This window comes from Apodemus sylvaticus, chromosome 18 (assembly GCF_947179515.1).
Source record: "Apodemus sylvaticus chromosome 18, mApoSyl1.1, whole genome shotgun sequence".
Classification (NCBI taxonomy): Eukaryota; Metazoa; Chordata; class Mammalia; order Rodentia; family Muridae; genus Apodemus; species Apodemus sylvaticus.
The window spans coordinates 11,564,386-11,587,531 of record NC_067489.1 but is presented as its reverse complement, the minus strand read 5'-3'; the positions used below and the strand labels follow the sequence as shown (position 1 = coordinate 11,587,531).

Sequence of the window (23,146 nt, the reverse complement as noted above, 5' to 3'; positions counted from 1 at the left end):
CTTTTTTTTTTTAATGTAGAGAATGTTGAGGTTGCAAAAGTGGTACCCTGAGCAAGGCCACATGACTTCTTACCCTTGTCTAGTGGCAGACTGAAGGCACCTTGTGGGAAGCCCACTATGAGGATCTGCCACTTCCTGGCCATGCTGTAGCCTGTACCCTGCCTCGTGTTGAAACCCAGCAGTGGGCTGGAGATTCCCAAGGAAACCCTTAGGGGCTTACTCTTAAAGGCTTCCTTTTTTTTTTTTTGTTTTTGTTTTTGTTTTTACTGAGACAGTTTCTCTGTGTAGTCCTGGCTGTCCTGGAACTCACTCTGTAGACCAGGCTGGCCTCGAACTCAGAAATCCACCTGCCTCTGCCTCCCAAGTGCTGGGATTACAGGTGTGCACCACCCCATGCTTATTTGAAAAGCCTGTACTTGCTGCTCACTTCCCAGCTTTTAAACCCCTTTTGTTTGCCACGCCTGTGTCCCAGGTTGGTTTGTAACCTCCTTGTGTCTGTTTCCCCATGTCCCAGCTCCTTACTGCAGCCTCACCTCTACACTCAAGAATGGTGGCATTTTAAATAAAACCTCCGGGACAGTGGGGAGCAAAATACACTACTTCTGCAAGCCTGGATACCGAATGATTGGCCACAGCAATGCGACCTGCAGGCGGAACCCAGTGGGTGTGTACCAGTGGGACTCGATGGCACCACTTTGCCAGGGTAAGAGATGGCTTCCACCAAACCACTGGTTGCTATTCCTTGTTCTGATTTTAATTGTTCTCCAGAAACGAGAGTGTGCATGAGAGCTGAGGAGAAACAGAACATTGGTGTAGTTGTTCCTTTGCTCATTGATGTGACAAATACCCAACAGAAAAGCAGCTTAGGAGAGGAAGGTTTATTTGGGCTCATGGTTCCTGCGCACGATTCATCCCAGCAGGATCCCAGCAGGATGCTTTGGTGATTCTGTGCTGTTATGGTCAAAAGTCAAGGCCCTGAACAAAGATGCTGAGAGAAAGAAACACTGGTTCTCTGCTATCTTTGCCCTTCTCTCTTTTGTTCAGTATGGGCTTTCAAGTCATAAGAATGGGCCACTCAAATTCAGGGTGGGTCTTCCGCCCAAGTCAGTCCTCTCTGCTAATGCCCTAGCACGCACACTCAGTGTCTGTCTCCTTGGGATTGTAAATCCAGTCAAATGGGCAGCAGAAACTTAACCATCACAGTCGGTTTCAAAATGGTACAGTTCAGCTACCCATTGATAATGCAAACAATGCTAACATTTGCAGAAGGCTCCATGAGTCTTCACTGTCTGGATTCAGAAAATGAGCAGGCAGTCCCTAGGCTGTGGCTACAGTTATTCTGATTATAATGTGCTCTTCATCTTGAATCATTAAAAGGCATCACCCCTATTAAAATTCAAAATAATTTTACCTGATCATTTCAAGTATACCCCATCAAAAATATTCACTTCCTTGGTTTGCATTTAAACCTTTTTCCTTTGAGCCACAGTATTTGATTTTCATTTTAATCTACGGCTTATTAATGTTGATTTCAATATTTCATCTTTTAAATTTTATATAGCAGATGCGGAGAAACTAAATTTTCATGTAAAACATTTTAATGTAGACTCAAGGGTTTGGGGTGGCAAAATTTTAAGATAGTTTTATCTTAATGAGGTTTATATTCACAATAAACTCTCTCAGCCTCTGAAAGTCAGTAATATGTTATGAATGGTCCTTAAAATCCACAGTCTCATTTGCCTATTACATGACCTGCTCAGTTTTCTTCAACTGCTGGATGAGAGTGTATCGGATACAGATCATGTCTGTATGTCTTTAATCACATCACCGTTATCAGAACAGTTCCCTGGTTTCTGTTTTCACTTTCAGAAGTCTTTGTAGGTGTAAGATAAATAGTAAGGTAGCTCCCAGTAGCTTGCGCTACTAGGAGTGCTAAAAGTTCCTCCCAAACTAGGCTACTTGGACAAGAAAATGTAATTATTTATTTGCTCTCAATGTTTTATGATGGTTGGTGCATAAAGTGTCACTGGAGTCACTTGGCCAGGTACTTGCCCACTCGGCAGATTTAAACAAAGCGACACATCGGTGTCTTCACAAGACAAGTATTTAGAATCACAAAATTTCCTTTAAGATGCTTCATCTAGAACCAGAATCTTTGGGTCTTTGCTGTTTTCATTGCCTCTATTTTGGTCCCGGTCTTAGTGAATCCAGTATGTCGGCAGGAATGTTACTCAAATGAGGAGTCAGGCGAGACACGAGAAAGTCCCATTTCCTTGGTGTCAAGGGAATACCTGATGACCTTATATTTTTCCTGATCTGTAAAATGGGAGTTTTGAGAGTTGGCTCTCTGGATATTGGAATACTTCGGGACTGAGGGAGACTATACCTGCCAATATAATGTGAAGGTAGCTGGTGCCATTGGGTCTGGATGGGGATTCACATGGCACTTGTTCCAGGCTGATTTGGGACTCCTGGCATCCCAAATGACAGGGCTAGGCCCCAGGCCTCCTCATCCATAAAGGCTTGTCCTTAAATAAGTGGCTCACACAGTCTCTGTCTCTCCAGTCTGGGAAGGACAGAAGCACCAGGCCAGATGTCATCCATGGGTTTCTGAGAAGTGAGGGTTATTTTTCTCTCTTAGTTTGACCTTTTAAATGATTTCTCTCAGCAAAGCTGTCTTGGTTTTTTTCTTTCTTTTTTTTTTTTATCCTCCCTGATAAAGCCAGGCATATCTCCTGTCCTGCAGCCTTCATTTCCTGCCTCAGAGCAAGAAACTCTGCCAAGCAGCTGTTTCATTATCAATACACTGATCTTCATCTTGAGAAACAGCCCGTGTAGGAGCTGAGATTTCCTGCGCTATCTCAGAGATGAAGCTTACAGGAATCATGGAGCACACTTCTAAGCTGCCCCTGTTAAACAGTGCAGTGCCCACACAGTCGTTTATTTGAAAGCTGATGCTCTGAGCTTTGTATGAATGAGCTGGAGCTTCAGTAGGGGCTCGCCTCCCTTTGTTTTCGACTTGCACTTTGCTAGGGTTTCCAAGGGCAACAAAGTAGGAAAAAAAAAGATCTTGCCCATAAATTGCAGAATTAAGCTTTTGTTCTCAAAAAATTAAGCCTTTAAGACATATCTATTATCAGATCTTAGTTTATTCAAAGACAGACAGATTTGAAGAGCAGACCATCTGGTAGATGACAGAGAGTTTGACCTTGAGAGTTTACTAATATTCTTGAGCACTTAATGACTTTGCATCTTTCATAACTCATAATTTTGAGAACTCTATTAGCTCTAATTTGTTTAAAAAATCACATTTCCTACAAATATACACTGTGCCCTGAAATTACTGGACTATATATATATATATATATATATATATATATCCATGAACTTAAGAGAGTTAGAATTATCTCACGGTTTCTTGAAAGGCTGTGGAGTTAGCCAAAGACATGAGTGGGTGAAAGCTGTGTTTTCTGAGGTTCTACTTATGTGGCTCTTTAGTGGTAGGAACATGAGTACCTGTGGATGATACTATCCAAGGAGTCCTCACTGTGAACATCTGAGAATCAGCTATCTCTATGACCTCAGTATCCTACACACCCCCTTCTTCAAGACTGCCATCTTCCTGAAGGATCAGGATCTTTGACTTTTAAAAGTTGATAGCAAAGCATCCTTTACAAAGCTAAAAAATTCAATCCAAAGCCCCGGAGTAACTAAATAATTCATTAATTAGTTGGTTTATTTGATAAATCATAACATTATTTTACATATGGACATAAATCACAGGGGTTAATTGTAACCCTGGCTTCAATTTCATATGCAAATTTACTTCTATAATGCCCTTTTGTCCTGGGAGTAACTCAATAGCTCTAGAGATGTAGATTTATTTAGAAATTAATGCAAATTTAAATGCAATATTAAAATGATGACTAGGAGTTTTATGTGTGTGCCTCTCTCTCTCTCTCTCTCTCTCTCTCTCTCTCTCTCTGTGTGTGTGTGTGTGTGTGTGTGTGTGTGTGAAAATAGATTATAGGTAGTATGTAAGCCATGCTCAAAACTGCAGGCATATTCATCAAATCCCTGTTTAACCCGGACTTCCAAATCACAACAAGCAAAATGTAAAGTGAGGCCCATCCACTGACCCTGGATCAGGATTGAAACACCTTACTCATGTTGCAGGTCTGAACTAGTGGTTGTTCAAGAAGTCAAGTGTGTTACTTCCATGATTTACTGAGGGAGGCTTTCCTAAGGGTGTGGACCTGCAGGAGTCCTGAAGTCTGGCCTCATGATGGATAATTCTAGAACAGACACACCCTCCCCTGTTTTTTGTTTGTTTGTTTGTTTAAGGTAGTAAATGAAAACATTGGCCTAAAGCCCTCACCAAGCACCAGCTACAACAGGTTCCACTGAAAGAGGAAGTGTCATATGATGCCAACACTGACATATCAGTGTCACTAGGTTTTCAGTGAGCATTTACTGACTTGTCTAAAGTCAACACACTTGAGCTGAGCACATGACAACTTCCTCTTCTGCATGGTAATAGACTGTAGGATCTGAATTCTTTCAGTGAGGAATCAGGCAGTAAACCAAGCCATGCATAGTCTCTCCTGTTGTATTTGTCTCCAATATTTTGATCCATTTTTAGAGTGTGAGTTGAGAGCATGTCAACTAAAGACCAGTTCTAACTAAGGACCTCACTTCCACCAACATTTGCAGTGATAGGAGTGGTCAAGTTCGGGCCATTCTTCAAAGTACAGTTCCATCATTCACCAGGGTGCAAATCTAGCTCAGGAATTTCCCCAAGGGGACATCATTTCCCTGTATCTTCTGATAAATTAAATAATGTATTTCCCCTACCCCTGCTTAGTGCAGACAAGTAAGACAAATGTGGCTCATGACTGAGGTAATAGTGAGGGTGTATGCGCAAATTCATTTCTCATAAGATATCTGGATGAATCGGGTAGGGAAAGGCTTTTAATCATAAGAGAGTTATGGGTTCCCACAGCTGCAACTGGCCACAGAGATTAGCTGTGACCCTGGCATGAAAGAAAGTTCTATGATGTGTCAGCAGTGAGTGCTTGCCATGGAAATGTAAGCATGTTAGATACTATACATAAAACAGTGGAAGGGTGAGTGGAAGGAGGACCTGGCATTGGTCTTCCATTTCTGCAGCATGGGAAAGGGTGGGCAGTTGCATGGGCAAGACGGTGGCAAGAGCAGCACAGAACTTGCCACTTAGCTTGCAGGACTTTGTTAATGATCACTTTGAACCCAACAAAAGACCAAGAGTGGAGATGGTCAAAAACCCGGGTACAGCTTAGGCCCCTGGATAATTAATAGGCATTCATTAAAGGGACAGTGCAGCCTTTTCTTACCAAACTGACAGTTTGCAAACCCCAGGCCCTGTAGAGGAAGAGCTGTACTACAGTCTGAATGGGAGACAGCTCCACAGGTGACTGAGGGACAAACCCTGTTTGGCAGCTAGGTATAAATGTGGGGTGCTTGGGAAGCTGGCTTTGGGAGATTCATGAAGGGTTGAAAGTTGAATCATGGAGACAAGCAGGTGGCAGTGTAGAGTTTACAGAGAACTGGATGGGACAGAGTCAGGACAAGCCATTGTACCAGACATTGTCTCCATGGGAGCCAGTGGCCATCAATCTGAGGAAATGGTGTGTGTTCTGTGATACCAGTGATGGATTTTTCCATGTGTGGTTTCTAACATTTGTAGTGCATTTGGGAGGAATCAGCCTGAAACCAGGCCTGACGATGTTTTCCCTTTTGGGATCATGATGGAGTTATAGGAATGCCTATGAGCAGGGCCCACAGGACCCTAGGATTTAGGTTTAACCCCAGAAATTTTGACACCTGGAAGGTTCCAACTGACAATGTGGCATCAAGAATCAAGCTGCACTTTCCTCAAAAGAAGATATGTGGTCCAGAACCTTAGCAAGATAAATAGATCAAGGCTACCTGTTTATTTGGACTTTTCATAGTTTAATGTATTTTAATAGCAAACTTACAGGAACAGAAATTAGGCAATAACAACATACATACATACATACATACATACATACATACATACATGTATGCTTCCATGTAGGACAACACAGTTTTAAGAATTGCAGTGACTGGCTGAATGATAAAAAAGTACCAATAGAAATTTACTTACTTTTTAAGAAATCTAAATGCTAACATTGTCCAGAAACATCTCACAGGTTCATTTATAATCATTATAAAGTTGCACTACTGAGACCTGCTCCCCAAGACTTTTGACTTGTGTTAATGCTCGCACTCCACGTTTATATTAAAAATTCACACATGAAACTGTAAAAACTGTCAACACCTGATTCGTGGCCCTGGTTTTACACTCAATATCATAGACTTTGTTAACTTTTGATGCCCTCAGGGAAAATATCTAACATTCAGGATAACAGGAGGAAGAGGGAAAAAATATGATTTTTCTTTTGAGAATGAAATGTTTCCCCTCCATGTTTCCTACTTATGTATGTCTATGCTATGTATGTAGTGAGTTAGCTGAGAGATTACTGGCATAATATTACACGTTTGGCTTTGCTTGCACACAGGTTGATATTGTCCAACTGCCTTCCAGATCTGTGTTGAAGTCCTAACCAATTTATCACACCCAAGATGGGAACCAGAGTCTGGTAGCAGAAGTTCAGTGGGATTCTGAAAGTCTAATTTCATGAGGGCCCCAGTGCCAGCCAGTCACATTGAGGGTTCCTTTCCCTCCAGTGCTGCAGTAAACTTTCAGGAGCAGCTGTGTTAGCCGATTATTTCTGATTGCTTTGCTAGGGGTAGATTGTAGGTTATCTGCTTTGTATGAGCAGCAATACAGAGACGACCTCTGCCCTTTCAGGTAGAGCTGAGAGACTGAGAGGAAGAGAAGGCTTGAGAGATGGGTTCTTTGTTTGTTTGTTTGTTTGATTGTTTGTTTGTTTTTGCTGTTGCTTTTCAATGTCTTAAGTATACTTCTGTGCTGCTTAGATTTTTAGAAGTTTGTCATCTTTTTTTTCCCAAGTGTACTGGCTGGTTTTGTGTGTCAACTTGACACAGGCTGGAGTTATCACAGAGAAAGGAGCTTCAGTTGGGGAAATGCCTCCATGAGATCCAGCTGTGGGGCATTTTCTCAATTAATGATCAAGGGGGGAGGTCCCCTTATAGGTGGTACCACCTCTGGGCTGGTATTCTTGGGTTCTATAAGAGAGCAGGCTGAGCAAGCCAGGAGAAGCAAGCCAGTAAGGAACATCTCTCCATGGCCTCTGCATCAGCTCCTGCTCCCTGACCTGCTTTGAGTTCCAGTCCTAACTTTCTTTTGTGATGAACAGCAATGCAGAAGTGTAGGCTGAATAAACCCTTTCCTCCCCAACTTGCTTCTTGGTCATGATGTTTGTGCAGGAATAGAAACCCTGACTTAAGACACCAAGTGAGTTTGATAATTATTCCAATGCCTATATTTTAACTAGGATGAGTATGGAGTAGTGACCTTTATTTAATAAAAAAGTTTTCTAGGAACAAGCAGCAACAGAAGAAATAAAAAAACACAAATAGTTAATATAAAAATTGTTCATATACTCGTACTTAAATACAGAAAAGAAGGTATTAATTCACAGATCGAGACTAACTGCCAGACCAACAACACAATGACTGGTAAAGAGTTGTATGAAGCTAAGAGTTATGTGGACAGGAGAATTTAGAAAGGGCACATGGGAAATCATGTGCATTAAATCAAAGCACACTCCTCATAGATTGAAGTAGGAAATTTACATCTCAGAGATACGGATCTTAATTAACCTAAACATTAACGAGGGCTAAAGTAGCTGCCCAGAGAAATGATCAAAATATGAAGTTTGCAATCCAGAGGAAGTGTTAGATTTTCTGATGTTCTAAGATATAAATGGCAGAGAGGATGAAGCCATTACCAGTGTAATTTTTTAATTAATGAATGAAAATTAGAAAACTCTGCTTTATAACTCAGTGGAGCTATGAAATTCTTCAACAAGTGTAGTGGCTATTCCTGGTTGTCAACTTGACTATATCTGGAATGAACTACAGTCTAGAATTGGAAGGCTCACCTATGATCCTAATTTGGAGGCTCAGAGATATGAGTTTCTGACCTGGATCTTGGCATAAAGACCTTGAAGCATAGTGGCTAAGACAAGGAGATCTCCAAGTTCAAGATCATTTAGGATTAAAGGCATGGATGCACACACCTTTAATCTGGGCCGCACCCTCTTCTGGAGACCCACATGCCTTTAATCTGGGCTACACCCTTTGCTGGAGATATATAAGGACATTGGAAGAAAGAAGATTGTCTCTCACTCTTCCTTGCCTGATTGCTTCGTGGGACTGAGAAACTGCTAGATCCTTGAACTTCCATCCACAGCTGCTGCTGAACATTGTTGAGAAGTTGGACTATAGACTGTAAGTCATTGACGAATTCCCTAACTATATAAAGACTATCCATACATTCTGTGACTCTAGAGAACCCAAACTAATACAGAAGTTGGTACCAGGAGTGGGGTATTCCTGTGACAACCTGACCATGTTTTGGGGAGGATTGTGGAAGGACTTTGGAACTTTGAGCTAGAAAAGCTGTGGAAAGTTCTGTAGGAACTTGGAAGATAATGTTACGAACAGTGAAGAAGATGGAGGCCTGGCTTATGAAATTTCAGAGGGAAGATTAAAGACTCTTAGAGTGGCCATGTTTTGATTGTGAAGATTCTGTGGTTTTGGTTAGCTGGGGCTGAAGAATCAGCTGTAAGTAACAAGATACCAGAACCACTAAAGCAAACCTTTGTGTTACTGGGACTATTGATGCTGGTTAGCTGGAGCTAAGAAATTAGCGGTGATTAAGAAGAGACCAGCATCACTGAGATGAAATCTTCTTGGAAGTGTTTTCTGAGAGCACAGAGAGTGTGTTCCAGAGATAGCCACAGTTGTATTTTGTGCTGTGGCTGGACTTGGTACTGTGTAAGAGTCACCCAGATGGTACTGGTTTTGAAGGCAGGAAAGGGCCATGAAGAGCAGCTGAGACTCTTGGCACAGTGAGAGGCCACGGAAGGCCATTGGTGAAGGTGCAGCCTCAGTTGCAATTGATGGCCCAGGACTTGAATGGGTCATGCATAGGAGCAGAGGCTTGTCACCATGAAGAGAGCCTATGAGAGGCTATTGGTGAAGCCTAATTACAGTAGAATTCAACAGTGTTTTGGAGATGCCAGTACCATGCAGTGACCACCAAGAACAGCAGCAGCAGTGGAGTACAGGTAGCGGCAGTCTAGAAGACAAGCTGTGTGCTACAAAGGGCAGAGCTGGAGAAGTGACCCAAGCCCTTGAAGGAGCCCAGAAGATCATGAGTTGGATCCCAGACATTGGACATTTGGAGTTTGAGTTTTGCTTTTGGTTGTGACTGTGCCCTGATATGTTTCCCTCTTGAAGGAAGAAAGTATTTTAGTGGAGCCCACAGTTAAGAGACTTTGAATTTTTAAAAGACTTTGAATTTGAAAGATATTGGACATTTTAAGGTGATTGAACTTTTAATATGTAAAGACTGTGGGACTTTTAAAGTAATTTAGATCTTGAGGATGAATAAGAAAGTAAGGGTTGAGGCTTAATAGTGATGTGTTTGTGTGTCAAGTTGACAAAGGGTCAATTGTACTGGCTAGTTTCATGTGTCAACTTGACACAGGCTGGAGTTATCACAGAGAAAGGAGTTTCAGTTGGGGAAGTGCCTCCATGAGATCCAACTGTGGGGCCTTTTCTCAATTAGTGATCAAGGGGGGAGGGCCCCTTGTGGGTGGTACCATCTCTGGGCTGGTATTCTTGGGTTCTATAAGAGAGCAGGCTGATTAAGCCAGAGGAAGCAAGCCAGTAAGAAACATCCCTCCATGGCCTCTGCATCAGCTCCTGCTTCCTGACCTGCTTGAGTTCCAGTCCTGACTTTCTTTAGTGATGAACTGCAACGTGGAAGTGTAAGCTCAATAAACCCTTTCCTCCCCAACTTGCTTCTTGGTCATGATGTTTGTGTAGGAATAGAAACCCTGACTAAGACAGTAAGTAACATCAGGTCTTGAAAGCAAGGTTTTGGCTCAGAGAATGTGACTGTTGGGGAAAGTGGTGCTTACCTTGTAGTAGTCTGGAGTCTCTAGGGTCACAGAACATATGGGCAGTCTCTATATAGTTAGGGAATTTGTAGATGACTTACAGCCTGTAGTCCAATTCTCCAATAATGGTCAGCAGCAGCTGTGGATGGAAGTCCAAGGATTTAGCAGTTGCTCAGTCCCACAAGGCAAGTAGGATGGGAAGAGTGTCTCCCTTCTTCCAATGTCCTTATATAGGTCTCCAGCATAGGGTGTAGTCCAGATTAAAGGCTGTAAATCTCCAGCAGAGGGTGTGGCCCAGATGATCTTGGACTCAGAGATCTCCTTGTCTTAATCTTCTGGAATTCATAGCCACTATGCTTCAAGATCTCCATGCCAAGATCCAGGTCAGAAACTTGTATCTCTGAGCCTCCAGATTAGGATCGTAGGTGAGCCTTCAAATTCTTGATTGTAGTTCATTCCAGATAAAATCAAGTTGACAACCAGGAATAGCCACTACATACCTTGAACCCCATGAAGAAGATCAGGGGAAGGGAGACAACAAACTTTTATTATCTTACTTATGACATGGAAGAGCTGTGCTATAGGTGAAGAAACATTAGGCATATGGGGTTAAATTTGCCTTGATCCCACCTAAGTTTGCATTAGGATATACACACAATATTTGAGTGTGCCCTGAAAAAAGAAGATGATTGTAAGGACGTCCATGCAGTGTCTCACACCACTGTGCTTACTCAAATAACAAAAAGAAAGTACTCTTAAATAATAGGATTTGTTCTAAAATAGTCATGTTAAGATTTTACAATTATGGGCTGGAGAGATGTGTCAGTGGTTAAGAGCACTGGCTGCTCTCACAGAGGACATAGATTTGGCTCTTGGCAGCTACATGGCAGCCCACAATCTTCTGTAACTCCAGTTCCAAAGGATCCCCGTTCCTCTTCTGGGCTCTACAGGAACTGCTTGTATGTGATGCACATACAGATAGTAGGTGTACACACTTACATACACACAAAGTGAACCTTGAAAAAATATTTAATAATTACAAAATATGTGTATGATAGTGAATATGACAATAAACTGATATAAAATTTTATTAAATGTATTGATTTTTTTATATTTTTGTATGTAAAAAATAATATTAGCATTGCTTAGGTGCCCATGGCAGGTATTGATTTGAGCAAGAGCAATGTTCCTGTGCCTAATTTGCTAAAGAACATCCCTCTCCCATGTCTTGCCTAAAGCGTCTCTAGGAGTGTTGATGAGCACAGTCTTGCTCAGATCTTATACAGTGATTATTTATAAAGAGATATGCTATAAGGAATGGATAACTTTGACCGTAATTACATTACCATTATTATGGGGATAAAATTGCTTCACCTCTTTTTATTTTCTATACTCTCAATTAAGCTACATCAACTAGCAATAAAAACCATTCTGTCTTTGTCCCTCTGACTCTTTATTGCAAACTGTGGATTCCTTCAGTGGCCTCTGCCACTTCCAACAGCTTGAATCAAGACTGACCATCAAGGAAGTCTGAAGTCATCATCCTGAGACAAGTAGATGTGCTTTGAGGACACTGGGTTTAGACTAAGCATGGGAGCCTCTACCCTGTGAAGCTGAGTACATATGACAGGAATTTGAATAGGGTGGTGGACTGAGGGGAAGGGAGAGGAAGTTTAGATAACCTCCTTTTTAGGTTCACAAGCAGTCAAGGACTTTACCAAGGACATTGTTAGCAAATGATCTCTGATTGTTAATCTAAATGTCCCTTCCAAAGATAGGTGGAGGTTGTCCAAGAGTAAGCTATCAATGACCTTTGTGCCCTGGGCCAGGTTATGGGTTGTCAATGGAAACAAAGAAAACAAGAGAGAAGAGGCTAGATGTTGAGCAGGCCAGGGAACATTCTAGATTCATGTGTCATTCCTTTCCTCCCTGTATAACTTAATTATACCTTCAACAACACCTCACCAATATCACCTGCTGAAGTTGATCATAAAATAGAAAAGCTATCCTTCAATGAATTTTAGTAACTAGTCCTTCATTCCAAAGGTATGAGGCCCGAAGCCTCACCTTGGATAAATGAGCTTAAAAGGGGGCTTCCAATTTTCTGTGAAGTTGGAGATTCTGTTCTGCATAGTTTCCACTATTGTGAAGTGCTTAAAATTTACAGTCTCCACTGGGACCTTGATGAACAAATTCCAGTCTCTATACAATGCATGTTAACTGTAAAAAATGGTGTCTGTCAGAGAGAGGCTTCAGGATGCTTTACTGTTAGACTCTTGAGTGTTTCTATTGAATTTTTTTTTTTTTTTTAAGAAACTAGGTCAGAAAACACAAAAGACTCACAACTCAACTAGTCAAGGAGTCAGGGAGCTCCAGAGACCATGGGATGCGTCTCTCTCCAGCTCCCTGAAGAGTGGGTTTACACAGGCAATGTGGTATGCCCTGACTACCTAAACATGAACTCAGCAGTGCCATGTCAGGTTCCCTGAGTGAAGCAAAGTTCACGGGAAACGAAAATCTAGAATTTTCAAAAAACTGTTCAGTTGAACATACTTTGTCTATGTAACCTGAGCATGTGTGTTCAGATGAATATACTTTGTCTGTTTTAAGAGAGGCTACACCCCTCAGAGTAGAAGGGGAGGACAGCTATCCTCAGCCCACTCTCCTTTGAACTGTCCATTAGCAATTACAGAATTTCTAGGCCCACATATAGCTTCTTTTTCCTTTAAACAATGGAATGGTGATTTTGCAGTGCTAGGTTTCTTCACTTAGTGAGTGATTACAGGAGACTGGGAGGGGGGGCAGGTGTCCAATGCCTTTGAAGTTATGGAAACCATCCTCTACATGTGTCCATCCATTGTGAGACCTGAGTGTCGAATTGTATCATTCTGTCACTTCTCTGTCACCGATGAGTATGACTTTCCAACTTTGCCATTATATTTTAATTCAGTTGTAGGTTTCTTCATGAGACCCTTTGAAGTTATCCATCTCCAGTCTACATGCTACCTTCTTTTTTTTTATTGAAAAATAAGATAAAAACATCTTATGATAAAAATAATTACATGGAAAATATTTCTAACAAAATTGAAAAAGTATTAAGAAAAGCACATTAAAGTTGACAATTTTCATGGAAAAATAAGAGTAAATGGTAGACATAAAGAACATTGCTAAATTAATTGAAAAAGGAAGTAGAATTGTTTTGTAATAGAATTGAAGATTTACATGGAAAATATTTCCGATAAAATTGTAGAAAAATATAAAATAACATGTTAAAATGGAAGATAATCATGGAAAATTACACAGATAAAATAGTAGGCATAAAAATATTTCTAAGTTGATTGAAAGTGGAATTATAAACATTTTCTGATAAAATTGAAGAAATATGTAGAAAAACACATTAAATTGACTATTTCATGGAAAATTATACAGATAAAATCATAGGCATAAAAATATTTCTAAGTTGATTGAATGTGGAGTTATAAATATTTTCTGATAAAATGGAAGATTTACATGGAAAATATCTCTGATAAAATTGAAGAAATATATAGAAAAATATGTTAAAATTAAAGATTATCATGGAAAATAATACAGATAAAATGGTAGACATAAAAACATTACTAAATTGGAAGAGGAATTACAAACTTTTTTTTATAAAATTGAATATTTACATGAAAAATAACTTGTTAGTCTATGCCTTTTTATTGGGAAATTGAGTCCATTGATGTTAAGAGATGTTAAAGAATAGTAACTGTTGCTTCCTGTTATTTTTGGTGTTATTTTTATGTTTGTAAGGTTACTTTCTTTTGGGTTTGTTGGAGGAAGATTACTTTCTTGCTTTGTCTAGGGTGTAGTTTCCCTCCTTGTGTTGTTTTCCATCTATTATCCTTTGTAGGGCTGGATTTATGGAAAGATGTTGTGTAAATTTGTTTTTATCATAGAATATCTTGGTTTCTCCATCTATAGTGATTGAGAGTTTTGCTGGGTATAGTAGTCTGGGCTGGCATTTGTGTTCTCTTAGGGTCTGTACAAGATCTGCCCAGGATCTTCTGGTTTTCATCAACTCTGGTGAGAAGTCTGCTGTTATTCTGATAGGTCTGCCTTTATAAGTTACTTGCCCTTTTCCCCTTACTCCTTTTAATATTCTTTCTTTGTTTAGTGTATTTGGTGTGATTATTATGTGACAGAAGGACTTTCTGTTCCAGTCCAGTTGTTTTGTAGTTCTATAGGCTTCTTGTATATTCATAAGCATCTCTTTCTCTAGGTTAGGGAAGTTTTCTTCTATAATTTTGTTGAAGATATTTACTGGTCTTTAAGTTGTAAATCTTTGCTCTCTTCTATACCTATAATCCTTAGGTTTGCTCTTCTCATTGTGTCTGGGATTTCCTGGATGTTTTGGGTTACAAGCCTTTTGCATTTTGCATTTTCTTTGACTGCAGAGTCAATGCTTTCTATGGTGTTTTTAGCACCTGAGAGTTTTTCTTCTATCTCTTGTATTCTGTTGTTGATGCTTGCATCTATGACTCCAGATTTCTTTCCAAGGTTTTCTAGCTCCAGAGTTGTCTCACTTTGTGATTTCTTCATTGTTTCTACTTCCACTTTTAGATCCTGGATGGTTTTGTTCAGTTCCTTCGCTTGTTTGTTTGTGTTTTCCTGTAATTCTTTAAGGGATTTTTGTGTTTTCTTCTTTAAGAGCTTCTACCTGTTACCAATGTTCTCCTGTATTTCTTTAAGGGATTTTTGTGTTTCTTCTTTACAGGCTTTTACCTGTTGACCCACGTTTTCCTGTATTTCTTTAAGGGAGTTATTTATGTCCTTCTTGAAGTCCTCTATCAGTATCATAAGATAAGATTGTAAATCCAACTCTTGCTTTTCCAGTGTGTTGGGGTATCCAGGACTTGCTGTGGTGGGAGAACTGGGTTATGACCTTGCCATGTAGCCTTGGTTTCTGTTGGTAGGGTTCTTGTACTTGCCTTTCATCATCTGGTTATCTCTGGTGTTAGTTGGTCTTCCTGATTCTGGCTGGAGCTTGTCCCTCCTGTGGGCCTGAAAGCCTGTATCTGTACTCCTGGGAGACCAACTCTCTTCTGGCAGGGTCTGTGCACAGAACTCTGTGGAGCCACCTGGCTCCCTGGTATAAATGTCAGCCGGAAGACTCCTGTCCAAGTAGCCCCACTGATCACATGCCCTGTGTGCTCTTAGCTGTTTGCCTCCAGAGAAAAGGTGGAAATCTCACCTCTGCACCCAGAAGTGAAAGCGCTGCTGGGAGATCACTCTCTCCTGGCAGGCTGTGCACTGAAGGCTGTGGAGCCATACATTCTATCTTCTTATCCATATGTTTATTCATTGCGCATCCATTCACTCACTCACCCAACCACTATCCCCATCTACTTATATATTGGTTATCTATTGATTATCTATCACTTATTTAGTCATCTATAACCATCTATGTAGCTATTCTCCTCTATTGATCTATCTATCATCATGTCTCTATTCTTCCAACTACCTACCTATCCATTACTATGTTCACATGTAGCTACAATTTTCTCCCTTTCCTCTGTTGCTGTTGTTTTCTGCTAGATATTTCCTGCTTTAGTTTATAAACTAAGGCAGCCCAATATTATGTCCTCCCTCAACATCCAAGGAGTGGAAGGTTTCTAAGGCAGGACAACATTTACTATCATCTTCCCACTGGGCAGCAGCTGGCCTGACTTACTAGGGACCCAAACGATGCTGCAGACTTCAGACATGATTTCAGTAGAAACAGAGTAGATTCTTCTTTGCATTTTATGTGTCTAGAAGTTTCTTCCTCCAGGTGCAGGAAAAACACAATATAGACTTTTGTCCTTTATACCATTCACTGAGTTCTTAATTTACTGGCTTAACCTCACTCTGCATTTTCAAGGACTGATAATTATAATTCCTAAGAGAATCAGTAAAGCTTTTTCTGGGGGAAAAATTATGATTTTTCTAGCAATAACTGTTAGGAAATAGATTGTAGGAGCACTCCTCTCTGCACAAGTCTTCCTCTGTTGTTCTGTCAATCACAAGAGCCTTTCAAATTTAGGAGTCACACTTATGTCCACACTATGGGCCCTAATCTTTGTTTTATTAAAATGCAGACAAATATCAGGCCAGCAATTTTGAGAATTTATTATGTCCTTCAAAGTTAATTATTCCAAACTGGTATTCAGTGGGGCTGGAGAAATAGCTCAGCACTTAAGAGCATCTAGAGTTAAGTGGCTCTTCCAGAGGAGTGGGGTTCAATTTGTGCACCTACATGGTAGCTTAGGAATCCCTGAACTCCAGTTCTATTGGAGCTGATGCCCTCTTCCAGCCTCCACAGTCACCAGAGACACACGTGGTACGTAAGCATATGTGCAGGCAGAGCTCACATACATGTAAGAGAAAAACCAAAGACTGTATCCATTGGCTTGAATGCTACATGCTGAGTCACAGTCTCACTTGTCAATAAAAAGTGAGCATTCCCACTGTTCCATGTCTGACTCCTATCCACCTGCCCATGTACCTGTATCAGAAAAACACTGTGCAGTTTTGTCATAGTAAAATGCCAGGGTATAAACTTCCAGATTAATGCCACTACATCCACCTATAATGCCATGCCACTGTCACCAGCAGCTCACCCCAGCATGCTTTCTTTATGCAGAAATTTTGTCCCATGGAAAGGCAATACCCGGCCCCCACCCCAGCTCTGGAAATTCAAATTCTTTCCTATCCCTAAAATTCTACTCCAGTCCCCTGTGTTGGTGGAATGAACAGGTTCTACCCTTTTGCTGCTGGCTTCCTCACTTGTCACAGGACCCTCAGGACCATCTCTGCTGTATAGTCTTAGAATATACTTCCTTCTGGAAGCTAAGTCTTATGTATATGTCAATGACATTTTGCTATGCATGTCTCCATTTGTGGAGAATTGAGCAGCTTCTATATTTTAGTGACTGTGAACAATGTTACTGAGAATATGAATGCACAGTTATACCTCTTAGATGCTTTATTTGGGCACAAACTCAGAACTAGAATTGTCAGGTAACAACAAGGTTCCATGCCTAGGTGTTTAAAATTATTTGTGTGTGTGTGTGTGTGTGTGTGTGTGTGTGAGAGAGAGAGAGAGAGAGAGAGAGAGAGAGAGAGAGACAGAGACAGAGAGACAGAGACAGAGACAGAGACCCAGAGACAGATACAGAGAGAGACAGAAAGAGAGAGAGAGAGACAGAGACACAGACACAGAGACAGATACAGAGAGAGAGAGACAGAGACAGAGAGAGACAGAGAGAGAGAGAGAGAAAGAGAGAGAGAGAGAGAGAGAGAGAGAGAATGAATGAGAATGAAGGTCAGAGGACAAATTGCAGGCATTATTTATCTCTTCAACCATAGTCACCAGGATAGAGCTCAGGTGGTTAGGTGTCACAGCAGATGCCTTTGCCCTCTTAGCCATCCTGCTGGGCTACATTTATCAGTTTTGAGTCCCCACAAGACTGTTTCTAACAGTGACTATCAAAGTTCTTTACTATGGGGGAGGGCTGTCCACTGCCATCTTCAATTGCACTTGCTATTCTTTAGCTTCTAATACAGATTTTTATTGTTTTTATTTTGCAAAAGCCAGAGACAAATAGCTTCAGACCCCAAGGGGTAGCAGGGACAAGCTCTGGGTGACCAGTATTACAAAGTGTGATCCTCTTAACGCCTCATGGTGACCACCTGCCAGTGCCATGCAGGTGCCCCTCCATGAGTTATTTCTGCTTATGGAACCCAGAGCTCTGGGGAGCAGTTCCTGAGATGGTGGATTCAGAGCTTGAGCTCAAGTGTGCACCTGTGTCTTTAATTCCTCTAGTTTCCTTTCTTTAGGTGCTTGCTCTGTATGCATTAAAATTGTGCCTTGCATTCCTAAGAAATAACTGTTACTTTTCAACTTTGTTACCTACACTTCTCTGTGGCATCATACCAGTAGGAGGAGGGTACAGTTGTATTTTACAGCTGTTTTACGTGTGTTTCATGTTAGGTAGGCTACCTATGCGAATGTTCTAGAGACAGAGATAAGGCCAGAGTCTTTGCAACCAGCCACTTGCATTAAGGCATGAAAGGAGACTTTTGTGATAATTTTGTTAGTTGCAGTTTGTTTTTATTTTGTCCTTGGGATATCTTGCCCTAAATGTTTTCAAGAGGTTTGGGAGAGCTGAATGGCCTCTCAAGCTACAACCTGGTCTATCCTACTGTACAGCTGACCATTGTCACACTGTCCATTGCCCATGGATTTTGAATTGCTCATCTATATAATTTAGATTCTTCAAACCCCACTCATGGCTCCCTCTATCCATCCTTGCTCTCAGAAATTATCTTCAGCTTTCATAACAAAAGGAAGAACACTTCTCAGGCTACACTATAGTCCTGCATATTCCTGAAGTTTCACTATCATAGTCAGCACTGGACCTGAGACTTCTGTATCTCCCAATTCATCTGCTATGGGTTTCTTCCTGTGCCTCACATTCATTGATGTTGAATTTCCATGAGATGCAGTTAAGCTTCAGGCACAAGGTTTATTCATCACTAGGTACTCCAAGAAGTGACTTGAGAAATCTATGACGGAGGAGAAAATAGGCAAAGGAGCGTCAGGAATATTAGCAAAATGATCGGCTGCCCTGTGGCCTTTGTTTTTAGGATTGCATTTTGAAAACTTATTTTTAACCTGCTTGTCTGTTAATTAGTAGGCTGGTGCTGTCTTGATATTAGGAAAATATGTATTTGTGCATTTGTGGGTAGTAGCCTGGGGTCAATAACCAAGAGGCATCTAGTACCTGAGAGATGAGCCCCACCACAGCTTCGAATGAGTCATAGAAATTCAGGAAAGGGAGTCTAGAAAGAGGTATCAGTGGTTTAGAGCACTGCTGTTTTTCCATGGGTTTAGGGTCTGATTCCCAGCACCTATATAGCAATTCACAACCATCTGTATCTGTAATTCTAATACCCAGAGACCTGACAACTTCTTGCTCCCTTGTCTACCAAATACATGGTAAACTGACATATTTGCACATAAAATAAAAATACATCCTAACAACAACAGAAGAAGTCCAGTAAGGGCAAAATAGCTCTAAGATCTATGTTATTCATAATACACCTTAGAGATTGATTCTGCCTTTCGGTATGTGCTAAGGGTTGAATGAGGTTATATATAGGAAATACATTTCCACTGTCCCAGAAGATTTATCAATATGTCCCAAATAATTTTGGTTATGATAACAATGTTGATATCTGGGAATATGAGCTCTAAACCCTCTCCATTCATATAATTTTTCTGAGTCTATGGACAATACCATTGGAATGTCTTGTCTGTGGAAGTTCAGAGAAGTGATGTGACCGAGAACATCACCGGCTCTGGAAATATTCAGGATTATACTTCATACCGCTGAACTTTGGTCCAGATCTTTTCTCATTTCTGTTGACAATGGCAGGAGCACCCTGAGAAATTCTCCACCAATTCTTCCTGGATGCTTCTCTCAGGGAGTTGTGAATCAGTGGGTCTTTTCAGAAGATCGATGACTCTGAGTAGGAACATTTATTTTTAACTAGTGGTTTAAATATGGAAGACAATGCTGACTTAAGTTCAGAGTCTTAGCCATATAATCCCATGGGTTGAACAGAGCAAAGAATCACAGAAAGCAAGTCACTGAAGGCTGGAGAGTCAGCAGTGGCCCTCACCCCAGCTCCTTTAATGAATACTCTCCTGGGGATAGAAACTGTACTTCAAATCTCCAAGCAGACTGCTCATTACTGAGCAGACCATGTAGGGAAGATTCTCTGGAGTCCCTCCAAAGCAGAGTTCACTTTTCTTTGAAAGATTTTAGGTTGAACAGAATCATCTGTAAGCCTGTCTGACTTGGCTCCCTGGGTGAGAGTCCCTTTTATGAGTGTTTCCTATGAGCTTGTGGGATGTTATCTTTCCCACTTAACCTGCAGGAGATGTCATTTCATTCCATGCTTGCCCCCAAGTAAGAATCTTACAGGAAGTGGAGACTGGGCATAGTGTATATAGTTACATTGGGGTGAACATTAGAATTTGAAAGATAGAAACATGGTTATCTGGGAGAAATCGAGCTATGCAGTGGGAAATGAAGACATGGCAACGTAATGGGATACACAGAACTTATTATAACAGACAAAATCCTAGATTCATTAAAGGTGATCAGTTTTCAAAGGCTGAGTAGGCTTCAGGGGGATAGCTTGTCTGCTGGTAAGTTTCTTGGACAGAGAACAGTGGCTTGGGAAAAACTGCAGTTGTTTGCTATTGTGAACACTTTCCCCAAAATAATGGTTATATGTAACCATTTGTTATGAGTTAATATCATATTACAAGAAACAGATATTTCAAATGGTTGAGATTATGAAATGGAGGTCAGGAAAAATGTTAGAGTTGTAGGGAAGGGAGGAATTCTGTGAGACATTGATTTCTAAACATGGTGGGGCCATTGAACCCACAGCAGCTGTGGCTTCCTGCATAAGACCTGCACAAGAATGAGTCCTACAGTATATTCTACAATAGGAGGAAGACGAGTTGACAAGGCTCTTTTGTTTTCTGCAAATCTTTTGGTAGTTCATGGTTGCTAGGAGAAAGAAAGTAATTTTACTCAGTGGTGTTGCTAGTAGCACATGTCTCTGCCAGTCTATAGGCAATCCCTTGTCTATGGTCATGCCACCTCCAATTAAAAATAGTGTTTCCAAACCCCCAAATCAAAAGAAGGAGGAGGGAACAAGGAGGAGGAGAGAGGGAGCAGGGAGGAGGATGAGGATGATGAGGAGGACGAGGGGGAGGAGGAGAGAGCAGGGAGGAAAAGGAAGATGTGATGGAGGAGAAGGAATAAGGAAGAGGAGCATGAGGAGGAGCAGAAGGAGGAGGAGGAGAAGAAAGAAGAAGAAAGAAAAAGAAGGAGAAGAAGGAGAGGGAGAGGGAGAGGGAGAAGAGGGAGAGGAGGATGGGAGGAGAGGAGAAGGTAGAAGAAATTGGGGCTGTCTGTGAAGAAAGATTTCAGGAGGAGCAAGAGGAGAGGGGGTATGAGAGTGTAATAGGGTAAACAACTAGCACACTGTGCACATGTATGAAGTTATCAAAAATAAACAAAAGCCATCACATGAGAAATAGTAAAGTTTGAGTTTTCTACAAGCTTGACATCTAAAAATAACCATTCATTTATTTATTCCTATATGTGTTTGTTCATACACATGCACCCATTGGTCAAAGACAACTTAGTCAATTTAATTTTCCAGGTAATTCAGAAGTTATTAGCTTTGATTTAGATGCACTGTTGAGCTTGAACAACCTGTTTACCTTTGTACCAGCCTCCTTTGTATTCATATAGCAAAGTTCGTAGGGCTGAGTAATTTATGAGAAAAGATATCCTTCTGGCTCACAGTTCTGAACTTCTAGAAGTGGCATGGAGTAGGGTCATCACTGGAGAGGGTCCCATGCACATCAGGAAGCATCATGGTGGGCGCTTGCTTGAGAGAAGTTGATCCTGTGATGAGTCAAGAAGCCAGTGAACTTGGAGGAGCCTGATCTGCTCTTTCAACACCTTTGTTAGCTCATAAGAACTACCCTGGGTCCCAGGAGAAGGCTATTGCTTTAAGGATGAGAACCTCCAGAGCCCCTCAGCTCTTAGAGATTCCCACACCTTGTTCCTACAATTGAGATAACATTTCTGAGACAGAAGCCACTGAAGGGCCTGCCAAACAAAGCACAGCATATTTTAAAAGAACATACATATCAAAGAAGAGAAGTCAAAGCCATTGCTGAGATGGCAAAGAAGTGGCCTACCTTTGTCCTCTCCACAGTCACCCAAAGTAGAGTGTGTGGTTGGTACTTGAACACACAACAAAACAATCATGCTGTGACTAGCCTGTGTCTAAGTGAAAGTCATCACCCAGTTCCTCCAGTATCCCTCTGATACAGTGTTTGACCCTGAACCATTTTCTACCATTTCAATAAGATTTCTACAGATTCTCATGAATAGCTTGCATCCTTAAATTTCTGAAAATGTGTGTACTTTTGACAGACACAAATCTGCCTCTGAGATGAAACATAAAGACAAATTTTAATGAAGTCTTGTAAGGATAAGCACGCCTTTCTTTCTTATCCCTTCAGCTGTGTCCTGTGGAATTCCTGAGGCTCCAGGAAATGGCTCATTCACTGGCAATGAGTTCACCTTAGACAGTAAAGTGACTTACGAATGTAATGAAGGCTTCAAGCTGGATGCCAGTCAGCAAGCCACTGCTGTGTGTCAAGAAGATGGCCTGTGGAGCAACAGAGGAAAGCCACCCACATGCAAACGTAAGTGTTCGTGTCTGTGAAGTCTTTACCAGACCTGCATTCACTGAGAGCACGGGTGAGTTTAGCCTCCAGAATACAGGTAGTCCCTTCCCGGTGTTGTGAGGATTTGGTCTCTGTCATCTTAAGAACAAAAACAACACCCATAGAGACAACTCTCACCACTTAAAATGAGCTGTGTAATCCTGTATATTAGCCCAGTAAATCCTATGAATTCTATCACCATCTATAACATGTAATTTACCTCACCAAACTTTATTCTGGCTGCCATCTTAAATATGGGCAGGAGGTCCTGAGACTGAGCTCAACAACAACACTTAATGTAAGGTGTGAAAATATGAAGCAGTGTGAGTTTTGGGTCTCCATTTCTCACATGTTTGAGGTCTCTGAAATAAGAGGCATTGCTTCCTTTGTGTTATTTGTCATGCAGTCTTTACGCATATCACTGGCTGCCAAGGAAAACACCAATTTCATTTGGAATGTGAAGTGAGACTTCTAGGAAGCTATTTTCAGTACACAGTAATATTCTTAAAGAGCCAAACACGAGTGAGTAAAGGGAAGATGGGAAATGATATACTTTAATTAAAATAATAAATATTTTGAAGAGAAAAATTATTCAAGCATGAGAAGCTTGAATACTGGGTAAAATATAGACTTAAATAGTGGAAAGCCATGATGAGATGCCAAGCTTAATAAAAGT

General features: G+C 41.0%; 1 protein-coding gene across 1 annotated transcript in view; it reads left to right on the top strand.

Annotated features, from left to right (window-relative positions):
- Positions 1 to 23,146, top strand: part of Csmd1 (CUB and Sushi multiple domains 1) — a 1,354,421-nt gene that overhangs the window by 1,260,989 nt on the left and 70,286 nt on the right. Inside the window, exons 49-50 of the mRNA XM_052162855.1 lie at positions 515 to 703; positions 22,264 to 22,449. Coding sequence (XP_052018815.1) covers positions 515 to 703; positions 22,264 to 22,449 — 375 coding nt within the window. The remainder of the gene's footprint in view (positions 1 to 514; positions 704 to 22,263; positions 22,450 to 23,146) is intronic.